Below are 15,874 nucleotides of genomic sequence, written 5' to 3'. Positions count from 1 at the left end.
TCTTTAAAAGGGGCAAGAGGGCAAAGCCAAAGCTTGCTAAGACTCCTGTCCACATTCAGTAATTCCTTAACAGTATGATGAATTTCAGCCAAGTTGACTCAAGAGTAGGGGTTTAAATTCTGTTGGATTCATACAAGATTCATGAAAACTGGGGGAGTGAAGACCTTAAAATCCATGTTTCTACTAAAAAAAACTCAAGTGGAAGTGAGCGTTCCTGAATTTTAGGAGGTAGCAGTTGCATTGGTTAGGGATGTGGGACTCATGGGCAAGAGCCTTTGCAGAATTCTGATATGAATATCTTATCTACAGATAAGGGAGGGACTTGTTATTAATGCTGCATGCAAAGTGTTAGTTTTACATGATTGCATACGACAAAATAAAAGACATATAATCTATTATTGGGAGAATAATTCCAATATTGCTATGAAATATTCTTAACAGTTGGAAAAGTAGAATGTGAATGCAAATCCAGGAAAAAAAAGCATATTCACAGCATTAAAAGCCATTCTCAAATCCCTTTTTTTGACTTTCTTTAGACTATTGATATAAGGTAATCTGAAGACCAGAGCAATATTTTATTTAAGATCATGTGTAAGTTAGTCAGTAAGAGACAATGAGTCTTGCTTTTCTGTAAACAAAACCATAAATGGGAGGAATATAAAATAATTCTCAATATATGCATCTATGGTTTTCATTCTTCCGCCTTAACGGAATTAAATTTGTTAACACTCTGTCACTTACTTTTGTTCCCTTTTCATTAGAACTTTATTATTTTTAACATTTTACTTAATTTTCTTATGAGTAGATCAGAGAAATGGAAGGAATTCTAAAAAGAAGGTATCCAAATTCTTTGCCTGCATTGATTTTTGCTGCTGCTGCTGCTGAGAAAACGAATGATCTTTCAGCTAAAACAAACACAGTTGAATTTTTGGAGAGAAGAATAAAGAAATTAGAAACTGAACTTGAAGGTAAAGATGATGAAGCTAAGAAAAGCCTTCGTGCCATGGAACAACAGTTTCAAAAAATAAAGGTAAAAGTTGAGTAGTCCACCTTGCAAGTAACAGTCACAAGGCAACTAAGTGTAACACAGGGTAGTGGTTAAAACTGAAGGCAAAGACCGCATTCAAGGGGAAAAAATTATTCAAAGAATTCAGAACCAGAATTTCAGTACCTTCAGCACCTAAGATAAATAAAAATAGCATTGAAATTGTTAGGGTAGTATTAAAATGAAGAGGACATGTTCTCAAGGCATAATAATTTAATTCTTACAATTAAGGTAAGTAGTTTTCACCCTGTGGGTCAGAGTAGAGCTGCTTCTCTAATTCCTTGTTGTACCAAAGTCTGTGATTTCAGAGGTCTGCTGACTGAGAATTTCTGCAGGGAACATTGGGAACTACTAAACATACTGTCAAAAAATTACATGATAGTGAGCCTAAAGACTTCCATGTTAGGAAACATGGAAGTCTGGAATTTTACTTAAAGGAGAAGGTGAACTGCACAGGTGCTTAATGAGCAAGAAAAGAAAGAATTGGTCAGTTGTTCCACCTTTTCTCCACAAGTCACTCATCATACTTTCCTCAAAGGCCATCCAAGCTATTAAGAAGGTTAGGTTTTCCTCAACTCATTAGGAGGAAAGATTGTATCTCTCTCTGAATTCATACTTCTTTCTTCATACTTAGAAATGCATAAAAAGAAAGATCTGTTCTGTTAAAAATTAGGATGTTTTGAAAAATGTGAAATACAACTTTGAACATGTGACATGAATGTTTGCCAGTATGTCATAAGTACATAATGACAAAATTAACATTGGTAGCATCTGAAGAGAACTCAATTACATAAAAATGAAATATTTTCTTGTCAATATAATTGTCTATCCCATAATTAGTGCATCCATTAGATTTTTTATAGTAAATTTTCCAAGTAATTCTGTTTTACAGCAAACTTAATTATTTCACTTGCTAATTTCTGAATTGATTGAGTAGTTTGTTAGTAATCCTGATTTGTATTTTGTCTTCTGAAGTCTTTCTTCAGAAGGGCAGTAACTTTAAAGAATAATAGGAAGGGCTAATAATAACAGTACACTTAAGAAACTGCTTTTTTGTCCCTACTTTCTACTCCCCTCCTAGATACAGTATGAACAAAGACTTGCAGAGCTTGAGCAACTACTTGCCTATGAATTTATGAATGAAACACCAAAACTGAATGGTGATAAAGCCACTTCTGCAGAACTTGAGCGGGAGCTTCAGAATCTAAAGAAGACCCATCAGATCACTGTTGGAAACCTCCAAACAGAAATCGAAAATCTTAAAAGTCAAAATTCCCAATTAAAACTCAGAAGTAAAAATGATAATAAAGACTTAGAGTCCGTGGACTCTAAAATGAAACAAGGTAGCACAAAAGACAGGTTGTTAAAATTAAATGAAGAACTGGTCACCAAAAATAGAGAAATACAAGACCTCACAAAAACTGTAGAGAAACTTCAAAAAGAAAGGATGGTGATGTTGTCTGATAATAATTTGAGAAATAAAGCAAACACTAATGGGAACTCTACAGAGGTCTTGAAAAAGAATATCTTAGCAACAGATAGAAGGAATTCCAACAACACTGAAGCCTGTCTAAGCATTTTCAATGATGACAAAACACACCAACCACATACCTTCTCTGATTCTCATCTCTCGGAAGTTGTGCAAGAAAATGCCCAGCTGAAAGAGGAGCTGGAGAAACTGTCCCTGGAAATGAGCCAGCAGCGGGTGAAGTCTCAGGCAGCACTGGCTTATTCTGAAAGCAACATGCGAAGGTAAATGCTCAACATATTCCTTTAAAAACCTTCTCAAATTGTTGGCAAACATAGGATTGAAGTAGCATATTAACATGTCAGCCATGTGTGAAGGTTGCTTATACCTTCATTTGTGCTGTTTCTAGCTTTGGGGGTTTTTTTGTTACTTTGGGGTTTTTTTTAAAGCAGTGCGCTGTCACAGTTCTTTCTACAGGCAAACCTATGTTAATGCTTTTATTAATGTTAAATTTCTTATGCTTTTAAGTAAAATGTCTCAGTGTAAATCATCGTATTTTAGATGCTTTGTGCTTTAATACTTGGTCCATGTTCTTTCCTTCAAACCTGGAGTGTGCTTCCAGTGGAATTAGCTAACTGTAGAAACCTTATACTTACCTAGTCTCCCTTACATCCCCTCACAATCAAAGAAGAAATTGACATGCAATTTAGATTACAACACATTATTTTCTAAAATAGATATCTAAAAGAAGATAGCTGCATTATGATTAAAAAGCATGTGTTCTCTTGTCACTGTTTTAATAGGATGAACCAACAAAGACGATTGACTGAATTTTTTGTATCCTAACTGCCTCTAATTAGATGATGCACATATCCACCACAGTAGGTTTCCCACCCTTTTCTCCTTTCAGAGCAATAGAAGTAATGGTGATCCTGTCTTGCAAGGTTTTGTTATGAAATATACAAGATATGCTGCCTTTAACATTTTGGTTATTTTGTGTGTTCAAGTGAGAAGCTGCTGCATTTTTGAAGAACTGTCTGTATCTGCTTTACTACATCTCACTTTTCTCTTGCTCTGTTCAGGATGCAGGAAGACACAGAGGAATACATTGCATCTCTGAAAGCCTCCCACCAGAGGGAAGTTGAGAAGATTGTTTGCCAGCATGCAAAGGAACATTCTACTTCTAAAGTAGCTGAACTAAAGAACAGAATTTCAGCACAGGAGGTAAGATACAGTAGATACATTACTTAGTAGATACATTACTTATCTATACTACATATAGATATATCTTAAAGTTATTTCTTTCTGTATTACTATAAACGTACTTTCTTTAAAGTAGGACCTATTGTTTCAAAAATCATCCTGTGCCACAGTATTCATAAAATCCCAGAATGGCTGCGGTTGGAAGGGACCTCTGAAGGTCATCCTGTCCAACTGCTCTGCTCAGGAAGATCATCCAGGACCATATCCAGGTGGCTTTTGAGTATGTCTAAGGAGGGTGATTCCACCACTTCTCTGGGCTATTTTACACATGGTATAAAGGGTAGAAAGAGCTGTTTCATTCAGATTATTTAACATTTAAAAATTATGAAAGTAACTTGAAGATTGAGGCTTGTTTTCATATACTACATATGTACCTATGTGCTATTTAACAGCCCATGCACACACACATGTTGGAGGCAGTGTTGTTAATGCACACAGCACTTACACCTGCAGTGCTACAATCACAGAAACATAGGATGTGAAGGGGTTGGAATGGACCTCAGAGATCATTGATCATACTTGTGATCATACTCACAAGCCCCCTTGCCCTGGGCAGGGACACTCCTACTAGAACAGGTTGCTCAAGGCCTTATTCAGCCTGGCTTTGAACAGTGCCAGGTTTGTGGCATCCACAGCCTTCCTGGGCAGCCTGTTCCAGTGTTTCATTACCCTCACAGTTAAGAATTTCTTCCTAATATTTAACCTAAACTTCCTCCATTTTAATGTGTACCCATTATTCCTTGTGCTATCACCACAGTTCCTGATCATGAGTCTCTCTGGATTCCCTGTAGGCCCCTTCAGATACTGGAAGGTTGCTATGAGGTTTCCACACAACCTTCTCTTCTCCAGACTGAACAGCCCCAACTTTCTCAGTGCTGCTTATTTTTTTCTGTACTTCTCCTGCATTGGTTTTCACATGTTGTCATGGGTGTGTATGCTAATGACAAAAGATTTTTAAACCTTTTTTAGATATTAATAAAACATCTTCAAGAACAACTTGGTGAACAAGAGAGACGTCAAGAAGCTCTTCTAGTTTCACAGATAAGAGAACAACTTCTACAAAAAGAGGTATATTTAAATTTCAATGGGGATACCTTAGTCTAATAAGGGTTTTCATCATAATTCATGTCAAGCCTGAAATAATATGTAGTAAAATAAGTCTTAGAAACAAAATCTTTGTCAGTTGCTTCTACATCAATTATCCCTGAGAATGCAAGGTTTTTCTAGTGTGACCAGGAGAACAACACAGAACAGAATGCAGAACTTTGACCTTTTTTGATGTTAATATTTTTATTATTATTTTGTTTGAAATGTCTGACATCTGTATGAAGTTTGATCAGTAGGTTAACCCAGATTTTCATATCCTCTGAGATTTATGGTGGGTAGTGGTAAATAGACCACAGGACTTTTTCTTTATTCCTCTTAATTAAGAGGATTTTTTATTACTGTTTTCAAAAGCTTTTCTTTTTTCATCCTCCATTGCCATAAAACTGACTTAGGCAGTTACATTCTTGGCTTTCTCCTCTGCTATCTCTGAAATTTAATGTGTCTTAAGAAAGGAGAGCTAGCTATAAAAGTTATGAAATTCAATGGGTTTTGAGAGAAGTATATAGGCTGTTTTTTTCCTAATCTTCTACTTCAATCAATAGCAAATAATCTAAAATTTACACTTGTTCTTATCCTTGCATTTGGGTTAATGTTAGATCAAATTGGTGTCCACCTTTTAGCTCAAGCTTTTAGAATCACTAGCTATGCATTTGTTGTTCTTGTTGCCAGTCTTTGTTGCCATTTCCTGTTCAGGAGGATGTAGTCTGTCTCAGCATTGTGCCTGTGCTTCATTCACCATCTCCCTGATGTATGAAGATCATTAATTTTAATTTAATTTTGATAATACTCTAACTTGCAAGGATTAATAAAAGTGATTAATCTTAATTTTACTAAACTCAGACTTATCTGGGTATTTATCTTACACATGCAAAATTCCACCTCTGTTGTGAAGTATTTCTATAAAACTGTGGGTTTGTAGGGGGAGAAAAAAGATGTCCTATTAAACAAGTTGTGTTTAATTATTCTGTTTGCAGAATAGAGGCTGAGACTTTGGGTTCATATAGGTGTTGGCTTTCCTTACAAATCTTGTTTCATTCCAGTGGTGTCAGTATATGTAATATTTCTTCCTGGAAAAACAGAGCAAGAGTACAATGAGACAAATGTTGTTGTTTCCTCTATGACTGCTTTACAGGTTATTGACAGTGATGGTTTAAGAGATCATCCAGTCTCACCCACATGGTAGAGTCCAACTTCAAGGTGCTGGTATTTAAGAAAATGTAAAGGAGTGTCTTTGTTACAGAAATCATTGCAAGACTGTACAGAGAAAAATATCTACGCCTTGCTTTTACCCTCTAGCACAACTTCTGTGCTGCTTTTAAAATACATCTTTAGCATTAAAAGGTTCAGTAAGTTTTGCTGAGAAAAGAAGACAACCAGACCTGCAAATGGAAATAGTAGTGACAGGGGAAAGCACCTCAGTGGTAATAGGATGGAGTCCTGTGTCTAAAATGGTGGTACATCCAAAAAGGCAGTTTTTCCTGAGGCTTCTTGGAAGATTTTTATTTGAATACTAATCTCAGAAATGCTGTTCATGGATGTTTTCCATTAACTGAGTGCTTCCTTTCCTTAACAGCTTGCACATAGCACTGCATTGTATTTGACGTGGTTCTGTCGCTGACAAAATACACAGAGCCTCTTTTCTCCTGGGGCTTTTTTCCCTTCATGAGATCTTTCCACTATGATTTTTAATTGTGTTTAATTATATACTTGAGACCACACATCAGCCCTTCCCTTTAGCAGCCAAGCAGCAGACATTCATTTGCTCAGATCATTTGAAACTAAGACTTCTGCTCCTCTGAAAAATGTGGCTGAACAGTTCAAAACTGCTGGAGTAATGGACAAGAAAAAACATCCTGACACAGGCCTTGTTATTTTAGAAAGCCACCTTGAAATGTGTAAGTAATAGTAAGCTGCCTCAGAGTCACTTCTCAGTAAGAGTGATAACATCTTATGAGGACACAAAGCTTCCAGCTACCTGAATTCACAGCAGAGAGGCAAGGATGACTGAGTGCTTGAAGAGGGGTAGCAGCTCTCAAATATATTGGCTAAGGGAAGCTAAGGACTATCATAAAGATGTCAAATTTGTCACTTTAGTTTACTTATACACATTAAGAGTGACCAAAAATACTTTGGATGAAGGAATATCAAGTTACTTAGAACAGGCAAAGAATGAGAATAAACTAGTAGGGCTTTATAAGAAAACTTCCCTGAATTTCTGGAGGATTAGGAAATCAGTTTTAAGTCATTGTCAAGTTATTTTACTTGGCAATTATTAAGCTTACATTAAGCATTAAGCAGGCTTGTAATCATCTCTCTTAGCAGCATGTCTAATTAATTTAGTCCTTAGAAATACATTGGCATCTTTTATATTTGGTCTTTATCTTGGGTGTGAGAAGGGAAAGTGTAAGAACATCTAATCATAATATTCTCTGTTAACTTTTGTTGTATGAAGTAAAAAATGTGACAGAACACAATCCCTTCATAACATTATTAACAGCACCAGATTTATCAAAGAGGACTAGACTTTCATGTCCTAAAGCTGCTTCTTAGAAATGAAAAATCCTTAGTCCCTGAGTCCCTGTTAAAGCTTTTGAACAAAGGAGATTTCTCTTTTATGTCTTCCTTTCTACAGCTTTTGAATGTAACAATTAAACAATGCAAATATGTTTTTAAGGAATCTGGTATATACACTGCCTAACACAATTATAACAATTTTCATCAATTCTCTTTTTGACTGTAGGTGACAAAATTGTTGGAAGAGCTGAGAGAGGCTAGGGAAAGCCAGAGTCCTGAAATGAAACATTTCTTGTGCCTGGAAAAGAAAATCAAGCATATAGAAAGCAGACATGCAGAAAGAGAGCATGAAATTCAAAAGGTACACCAGTTCATAGCTGCATTTACTTCTCAAGAGCAATTTATTGGTTTAACTGTAATTTTATGGTATTTATTCAGGCTTATGTAGCTCACACTGCAGGAGGAAAGTAGTTTTTATGCAGCCATGGTTTTGTCTTTGCCTGCTAATGCAAGTGAGTGTAGGTGCTGGCCTGGTCAGCTCAACCCTGCTGTACTAATTAAGATTACTTGGGTAACTGCCTTGCAGCCTGGTCTGAGAAGGTCTTGGTGTCCCAGAGGGTTGGACTCCAGACAGACCTTTGGAGTCAATATCATTATTTCATGCTTCAGTTTCACAATGAAAGCAAGCTACTGAAAACTGACAAGAGTTTGGAGTGCAGAGTCTAACCTATGATATATTCCTCAAAGGAACTGTGATTATCTAGTCCTTGCAGCCCTATTCAGGAAAGCTACACTGAAAGTATAGTAATATCTTACTTTATTCTAAATTTTAAAACCATATCTCAAGGAATATGCTTTTAATATACAGATTTTTTTTTGCTGTAGAAGGATTTCTTCTTGTACATTGCTATATCAGATACTTATTTTCTTTCAAAAAAGACCCATGCATAAAACAAGTCATTGGATTAAAAATAAGTCCTGTTGCCACTGTTTTTTTTTTTGTTATGTTTGTTCACATTCTGTCCTGCTAAAGGTGACTGTAATACAGTTCATTTTTTGCTATTAATTTGCTTTTATATGATGTGAGGATGTCTTTACCATTTCTGTGAAGTGTTTGCTGCTGCCTATTCTGTGATCTAGCTCCACTGAATACCAATAGTATTTACTAAGATGTTTTGTCATGTTTTGGGCTTTTTTCAAAGAAGTAGTAGTATACATAATTAGTACTAAATTTAATCTTTTTGTAGTGTTTCTGCCTTGTTATATATTAAGCTTTGGGTTTTGATTTGTCCCAGTTTTTCTCCTTTAACCATCAGTACTGGGGCATTGAACAGTTGCCCAAATGAATTATATCAAAATGAATAGTGTTGAAAAGGAAATTGCTGAGCATGAACTTAACAGGTTATGCTTAGTATCAAACTGCAAATATGATAATTATGGCCTTTAAGTGGTAGGCTCTCTTTAAAGGATCTATTACAATTAATTGTGGTGTGGAGCTTTTGATATCTTATGACACTTCTTATGTTGTGTAACTTAATAGGATTATGCCAGGGATTCATGTTAAAGTTATTCAGACCTTTGCCTGCAGCAGAATCAGATCTTTGTGACTACAGGACATTTTCTGATAATTCATAGAACTTGTGGTTTTTAAAAGTAGAGTAGTAGGCTACAACATGTCATTCAGATTTACTTTGTTTTGCAGAGCATTATTTTAAATACCACATTTAAGTGGAAATTTAAAAAGTTAATTTTAATTTATAGAGGGTTTCACGTTATATGCTCAGCTTTGCCTTAAATATTCAAATTTAATTGCTGTTTTGGAGAGGGTAAATTAAATTCTCCTGGGGCTCATTAATCAATAATCAATTCTACCCTTCTGTCATTAATGCAAATATTTAAAGGAATTCATTGCTATCAGAATGATTTTTGTAATATTCAGAACAAATTGCTTCCACTTTATGCGAGCATTCAGCTTTGAGCATCAGATAAAATGATGTGGCAGATTTTTACAAAGTGGCAGCACTGGCTGAGTATTGGCATAGGAAATCACAGTGCTTTCTTCTAATTTGCAGGCAAGCCAACTAAGACAGCACATTTCTGAAGTAAGGCAAACCCAGGAGGTTGAGAGGTGGCGAAGGCTGGCCCAGGAGAAGAATCGGGAGCTGGAGAAATTTCGAATGGAGTTGGATTCAATACTCGATGTTTTACGTGAACTGCAGAAACAAGGGGTTGTTATTCCTGCACCTGATTCCAGTGGATTCAGAGTGACAGGCAGCTGTTAGAAGACATGATTAGGTAGTAGCTAAATAGAGCAGCAGAATTTTAATATTCAAAGTTATGTATAGAAATGCTATTGAAAATCATTATTGCGACATGTAAATTGCATTGTATTCTGATTTTCTCTGGAATCTCTCATGTCCAGAGGCAGATTTGCATTGAGCAATACTCTAGTCATACTGTATGTCTTCTATTTTATTAGTAATAAATTTACATAATTTTTTAATAATAGGAATATTGAGGTTATTCCATTAACTCAACTACCATTGAAAAATTTCCTTTTTCACAGACTGTAGAACATGCCTGAATATTTTTGATTTCTAACTTGTCTTATAGTGATTCCTTTGTGAAAATTTTAGTAGTAGGCTGTTCAGTTATATAGCATTGTTGTATAGCATTGATGTATTTCATTTTTTACATTTCATTGATATATTCATTTTCATAGGTCAAGAAAAGTGTATTTTTCCAACATTTGCTTCTCTCCCTCTAATTCATATAATATTCCTCCCCTTGAGACCTCTTTCCACTTTAGTGAATGATTGGAGGACTGGAACAGAGCAGGCATTCCTGATGGTGCTCACATTCAAGCTGTTCTTTTTTTCCTTTTCAGATTATTCCAGCTGTGCTGGTAAGATTGATGGCAGAGTGGGTCTGGCTGAATTCTTACAGGGCAGATACAGAAAAAACCTATAAAATACAGTGTGAGTGTAGTTATTGGTGTCCCTTTTAAAAGGGAAGGCTGTACTGATAAGGTTTTTACAGTGGGCTGTTCATTTCTGACATAGTAAGTACCTCTGTAGGTGATCTTGACAGGCTGAGAGACCAGTCAGATGTGAAGACAGTGGGCTAAAGCTCAGATTTCAGGGATGTGTAGGTGGGGAAATTTCAAGTTAAAATATTTAGCAAGCTAGGAAAGGGGCCGGGGGAAAAAGAAAGAAAAAAAAACAGAAAAGGAAAAAAAAAAAAAACCAAAAACACCCAACCGAAAACCAGACCAAAACACCAAACGTGGAGGTAACTTTCTGCTGAACTGACAGGCATCATGGCAGGTAATAGCCTGAATGTTGGAGGCTGTTGCTTTCTCCCTCTCCTCAGGCCCTGCCAGTTACACACCTGTGCTGTAGAGCTGGTACATAGAGCAAATCCTGCTGCAGCACAAATGTGTAGCTTAGGGTGCTACACTTTTGCTCTCTTCTTTTAAGAAAGAGATGGACCCAGTGGAGGGAAAGAAGAATCATCACTCCAGGAAATGTAGCCCAAGGAACCTGTGAAGCCATAGGAACTGCACTGCTCCAGAGAGGAGCCTGGGGGGGATGATGAGCATGGCTATTGCACTTAACATATGTGAAAAACCTGCTGCTAAAACCAAGCAGCAAATACAAATAAAGGAAATTTAAAATAGATGGTGATAACTATTTGGTGGTTGGAAGGCATGCTTTCCCAATAAATCAGTACATTATTAGTTTGAAGTTTCAGTGGCTGCAAGTCCTTAAGAATTCCCAAGCACGTATATTGAGGTTGTATCTCAATCAACTCTACTTATTTAGGGCAAAGAGAAGATGAAAGCTAGACTGTACTCCTTAGGTCCCTGAGGACCTGCAGTATTGGTTCAACCTAGCATTTAAGTCAGTTGTGAAATAGTTCAGGTCTGTGCTTGTCTGTTTATATATTGCATTCTTCAGCGACCAGAGGTAAACCTGCATTTTCTCTCATACAAGCATGTGGCATAGCATGTATAAAAAACAAAAGAGTATAACAAATTGTACCATATAGACATAGACAGTGCTTAAGTGCAAGGTTTTTTCTTTTTGGGACATACACAAACATAAAATGAGTCTGTATACACATATATATATAGATATTTTAAAAGGATGGTCAGTTACCAGTTAATGTGGTAATCTTGATTGTTTCATGTTCAGATATTGTCAGTATTTTTATTTTGTCCCCATCTAACAAAGTATTAGTCTACATTCATAAAATGTGTAAATATAAAAATGTTTTGTATATAAAATATCAGCTATGTGTAAATATAATGCATTTTCTTGATTTGGGTCTGTTTTGCAAATGAAAAGGATAAAAATTGAATCATTTCAACTAATTTATTTCCTGTATAATTTGCTGTATGTGTAGCACTGTATTAAAGTGTGTGACCTGAAGTGAGAGATGTTTTTTTCAACTGCTGCAAGCCTTGTGTTCTCAGAGAGGCCAGGTCCTGGATGGGGGTTCCTAGGACAGGAATCCTAGAGGAAGCATTTCTAGTTAGGGAAGCTCTCTCATGTGTATGGTGCTTAAGTCTGCTACAGCAGGTTGCCCTAATGTTCATGCAGTTCATTCAAACACTTTTTACAATTCTTACAGTCAGTTCTCAGCAATTGCTGTTTTCTTACGTGGCTGGAATTAAATTCTCTCTCTGACTGTGTTTTACTTGAGCAGGGATAGTGTTATTTACCATTACTGTAAGCTATCAGATGGTTAATACCATTTTCCTACAAGTAATTATGCAGCTGTACACTCACTGAAGCATGGTCTTCATTTTTTTAAGCATTCACCATGAAGTGGTCCCTCTGCACAGAAACAGACTCTCTGGGCTTCAGTGGCTGCAGTTAGGGTGTCCTTTTAGAGAACTAAGGTGCAAGTTTTAACTTCTTTTCTAAAGTTGTTACTGACTCTCTGAGGATTTCAGTGTGATCTTTCAAGGAGTTACATAATTATAGACTCCTCATGTATATTTTGCCTCTTCTTGTGCCATCCTGTTTCATCATGCATTTCCAGCAGGCATAATGGATGGATTTAAAGAATTAAATGTAGTATCTTTAAAACATTGCCTAATGCTTAGCTGCACTTCATCTGTCTACAGCAAAGCAGCTAGAGTATAATAATTTGAATTGTCCTGTCTGAAGTTTTTAAGAAATCATGTGAACAGCTGGCTAGGTGACTCAGTGACCTAGACTGCTTCAAGAGAGGAAAATGTGATGTGCAGAAAAGGATCAGATTTCACCATGGCACTTGGGGCAGAGACAGCAGCAGTGTGTTCCATTTCAAGTTCTCTGAAATACATGTCAGAATTGTCCATGTAACAAATTAAATAGGTTATTGTGAATGAAGACTTTATGTGATAGCACATAATACATTTTCAAGTCTGCCCCTCTATCCCATATTTAACCTGTTCTGGAAAGTACAAGGAAAAAGGACAAATGTACCAGCACTAGCTGTGCAAAGCCACTGCTGCAGGGAATGAGGGGCTCATGTATCAAGTGCTGTCCTGACTCTTGAACAGAAATCCAGTGATAAGTCTGAATTGAAAGTAGCTCTTCATATAGCTAAGCACATATCTCTCATCCAAAAATAAGAAAGCACAGGCCTCTCTTGCTCTCATTGGAGAATGTGTGGTAGAAGGTTCTTCTCTGCTGTCCTTGCTACCTGTCAATATCCAAGGCTAAAAATTGGCCTAAAATGTCAATGTTACAGTACTCAAGGTTAGGGCTCAGGTGCATAAATACTTATTTTTATTACAAATGTACCCTGTTTACTTCACCTGGTAGTCTCAGAGACTGAATGGCTCTGGCTTGTAGTGGAGACAATCCCAGTTGTACCATTCTCTTTCTCTTCTCTATGAGCAGGCATTTACTGATTTTACATTACAGGTTTTGGGGTTTTGCCTTTTTTCTTTTTTTTAATACACAACTAAAGCTTGTTTATATAGAAGATCATTTTGCAAGTACTTACCTTTGAAAACTGGGATAAATAACTTGACATGGTAAGTCCTTCCAGAATACAAGACATGTTTAGGCAAACAAACATATATAGCTGGCTTAGAGGAGCTATGTCTCTGCAGTTAAATCTGCTGCAGGTGATGCATTTGTACTGAGTTTTGAGAAGGGGCTTGAGGCCAAGCACTAAGAAAACTCACAAAAATTCCATTTTCAAACACCATTATATTCCAAGTACTCATTTTGAAGATTACTCTGATTAGAACACTTTCTATTCTGTTTCTAGTGCATCAATGAGTTGATTTTCTGAGAAGAGATGAATTTTTTTAACAGGTTATATATTGCCCTTTCCCCTGAGGCAAAATATATCTGTTTTTATTTAAAAGGGAAAAAAAAGGAAGGACAGCCTTAAAATAGCTGCTTTTGAAGACTGCAGAACATTTTTGCATTTGCCTTTGGCTCTGCTTTCAGGCAGAGCAAAAATCTGAATCAGACTATTGCTGCCACAGTGTCTCGGGAGTGGTGTGGGAGCTCTACAGTGGGAACTGACAGGTTATTTTTCTGAGAAAAGCAGCATGAAGGACTTTAAATATAGAAGGCAGATAAGATGAAAAAAAAGTAGATCTGTCATCAGGAAAGAACAGAAGCAGGAACCAAACACTTAAATAGCTCTACAGGATTAATACATGCTGCAAAAGTATATTAATTATGCAGTTCAAATGTGTTGTAAGTTAAGTTGGCATCATCTCTGGGTCATTTTATCTAGTACCTTTCATCTAGGCATTTTTGCCAATATCCATACACAGAATGCTTCCTTTTACTCCCCAAATAGTAGTTTTGTACCCAAAGAAAAGCCACTGAGATTTAAGGTAGCAGAAGAAAAGCATAGGCTAGCCTACAGGGAATAACAGCATTTTCTTTTTCTAAAACCCCATCTGCATTATTTGGAAACTTCAGAGAATTTTTTCCCCCCAAGGGGGTGTGGAGCAGTGGAACAGACAGCCCGGGGCTGCAGTGGAGTCACCATCCCTAGAGGCTTTTAAAAGCCTTGTGGCTCAGGGTGAGATGATTGAGATGGGGACTTGGCAGTGCTGAGTTAAGGGTTGGACTTTATGATCTTAAAGGTTTGTTTCCAACCTAAATGATCTATGAAATGTAGTTTTAAATGGCTTAAAAATACCTTTCATTTCTCTGTTGCAAAGGACATGGATTCCACATAGATTTGCCCTTCCTTCAAGCAGCATTGCTGTTTTCAAGCACAGCAAAGGAAAAAATAAAATAAAAAGAATAGCTCAACCATCCAGAAATCAGCTATAAAAACCCCATTTAGTACAAGTCCCACAACATGTTAGCAAGAGCAATATTGAGCTTCAAAGTTTAACCATCAGATAGCTGATAGTTACTGAGGTGCCTCAGCAGGAAGTAGTGCCATATTCTACATCAGAGACAGATTTCCCAAATTTAGGAAAAGGAAAGTCCACACCTACAGCCTTCATAGTTGCAGTTATGTACTTCCTGTGAAACAAGGCCTTTTCTGCACTGGAGACATTTTACTGGAGCTGTGCTCATTCAGAACTGGGTTCATTTCAGTCTTAGGGAACTATTTTCAGCAATAACCTGCTAGTCTTAAAGAGTCTCTGCTTTGTTTTAAGTGTAATCCTGTTGCTTTAAACACTAGCAAGTCCTGCAAAAATCAAATTTGAAAACAGGAAATTGTGCTGTGAGTGGTGTGTAATAAGGGCACAGGACATTAAAACAAAAAACTTTTCCTTGTTCTCTTCCTACACAATTTGTATTCCTTAAATGCTCAACCCATTCACTCTTTCCTATTTGTAAGGTGAAGAAGGGATGAATTAATCAGCATTTTAGTGGCTGAAGAATGTATCAGCAGGTCTCTAATCTGGAACACAGATGTGTTGGATACAAAGCATGTTAATTCCAAGAAAATTCAGTTAGGCATGTGTCGCAGACATCTTTTTATGAAAATCTTTTCTTAGGATTTTTTCTTCCTGAGAAGCTGAGAGGCTCCAGGAACAAAATGTAACCAGTGGTTATCTGCTGCTGTGGAATGCAACAGGTGCATCTGGGATTGGTCTCGTGTGGATGTTTGGATTTAGTGACCAGGCACAGCAGAGCTGGCTCTCTGTCTCTGTCTGAGCCAGCTGCCTTTGTTATCATTCATTCCATTCTGTTCTATTCTTAGCTTAGCTAGCCTTCTGAGATGAAACCTTTCCTTCTATTCCTTTTAGTATAGTTATAATATATAATATATATCATAAAATAATAAATCAAGCCTTCTGAAACATGGAGTCACCATTCTCATCTCTTCCCTCATCCAAGAACCCCATGAACACCGTCACAGGCATGTCCAGAATCCACTCCTTTCATTTCAGTTAAGAACTTCCTGCAGAGCATACTTGACATCCAGCAAAGGGTTTGAACCTGGTACCTCTGCCTCTTATATGCTTGCCCTAAAACCATTCAGTCATT

General features: G+C 36.9%; 1 protein-coding gene across 6 annotated transcripts in view; it reads left to right on the top strand.

Moving 5' to 3' along the window:
* Positions 1–11,830, top strand: part of CEP162 (centrosomal protein 162) — a 44,650-nt gene extending 32,820 nt beyond the window's left edge. For 5 of the 6 annotated variants that reach the window (XM_077174890.1, XM_077174892.1, XM_077174889.1 and 2 more), the window contains 6 exons: positions 806–1,030; positions 2,127–2,797; positions 3,596–3,737; positions 4,746–4,844; positions 7,624–7,758; positions 9,470–11,830. In XM_077174890.1, coding sequence (XP_077031005.1) covers positions 806–1,030; positions 2,127–2,797; positions 3,596–3,737; positions 4,746–4,844; positions 7,624–7,758; positions 9,470–9,679 — 1,482 coding nt within the window. In that variant the 3' untranslated portion in view covers positions 9,680–11,830. The remainder of the gene's footprint in view (positions 1–805; positions 1,031–2,126; positions 2,798–3,595; positions 3,738–4,745; positions 4,845–7,623; positions 7,759–9,469) is intronic. The other variant, XM_077174894.1, reaches the window with a different exon arrangement.
* The last annotated feature ends 4,044 nt before the right edge of the window (positions 11,831–15,874 follow it).

The sequence above is a fragment of the Agelaius phoeniceus genome, chromosome 3 (assembly GCF_051311805.1).
Source record: "Agelaius phoeniceus isolate bAgePho1 chromosome 3, bAgePho1.hap1, whole genome shotgun sequence".
Classification (NCBI taxonomy): Eukaryota; Metazoa; Chordata; class Aves; order Passeriformes; family Icteridae; genus Agelaius; species Agelaius phoeniceus.
The sequence above is the reverse complement of the archived record's forward strand: the minus strand, read 5'-3'. Positions and strand labels throughout refer to the sequence as shown.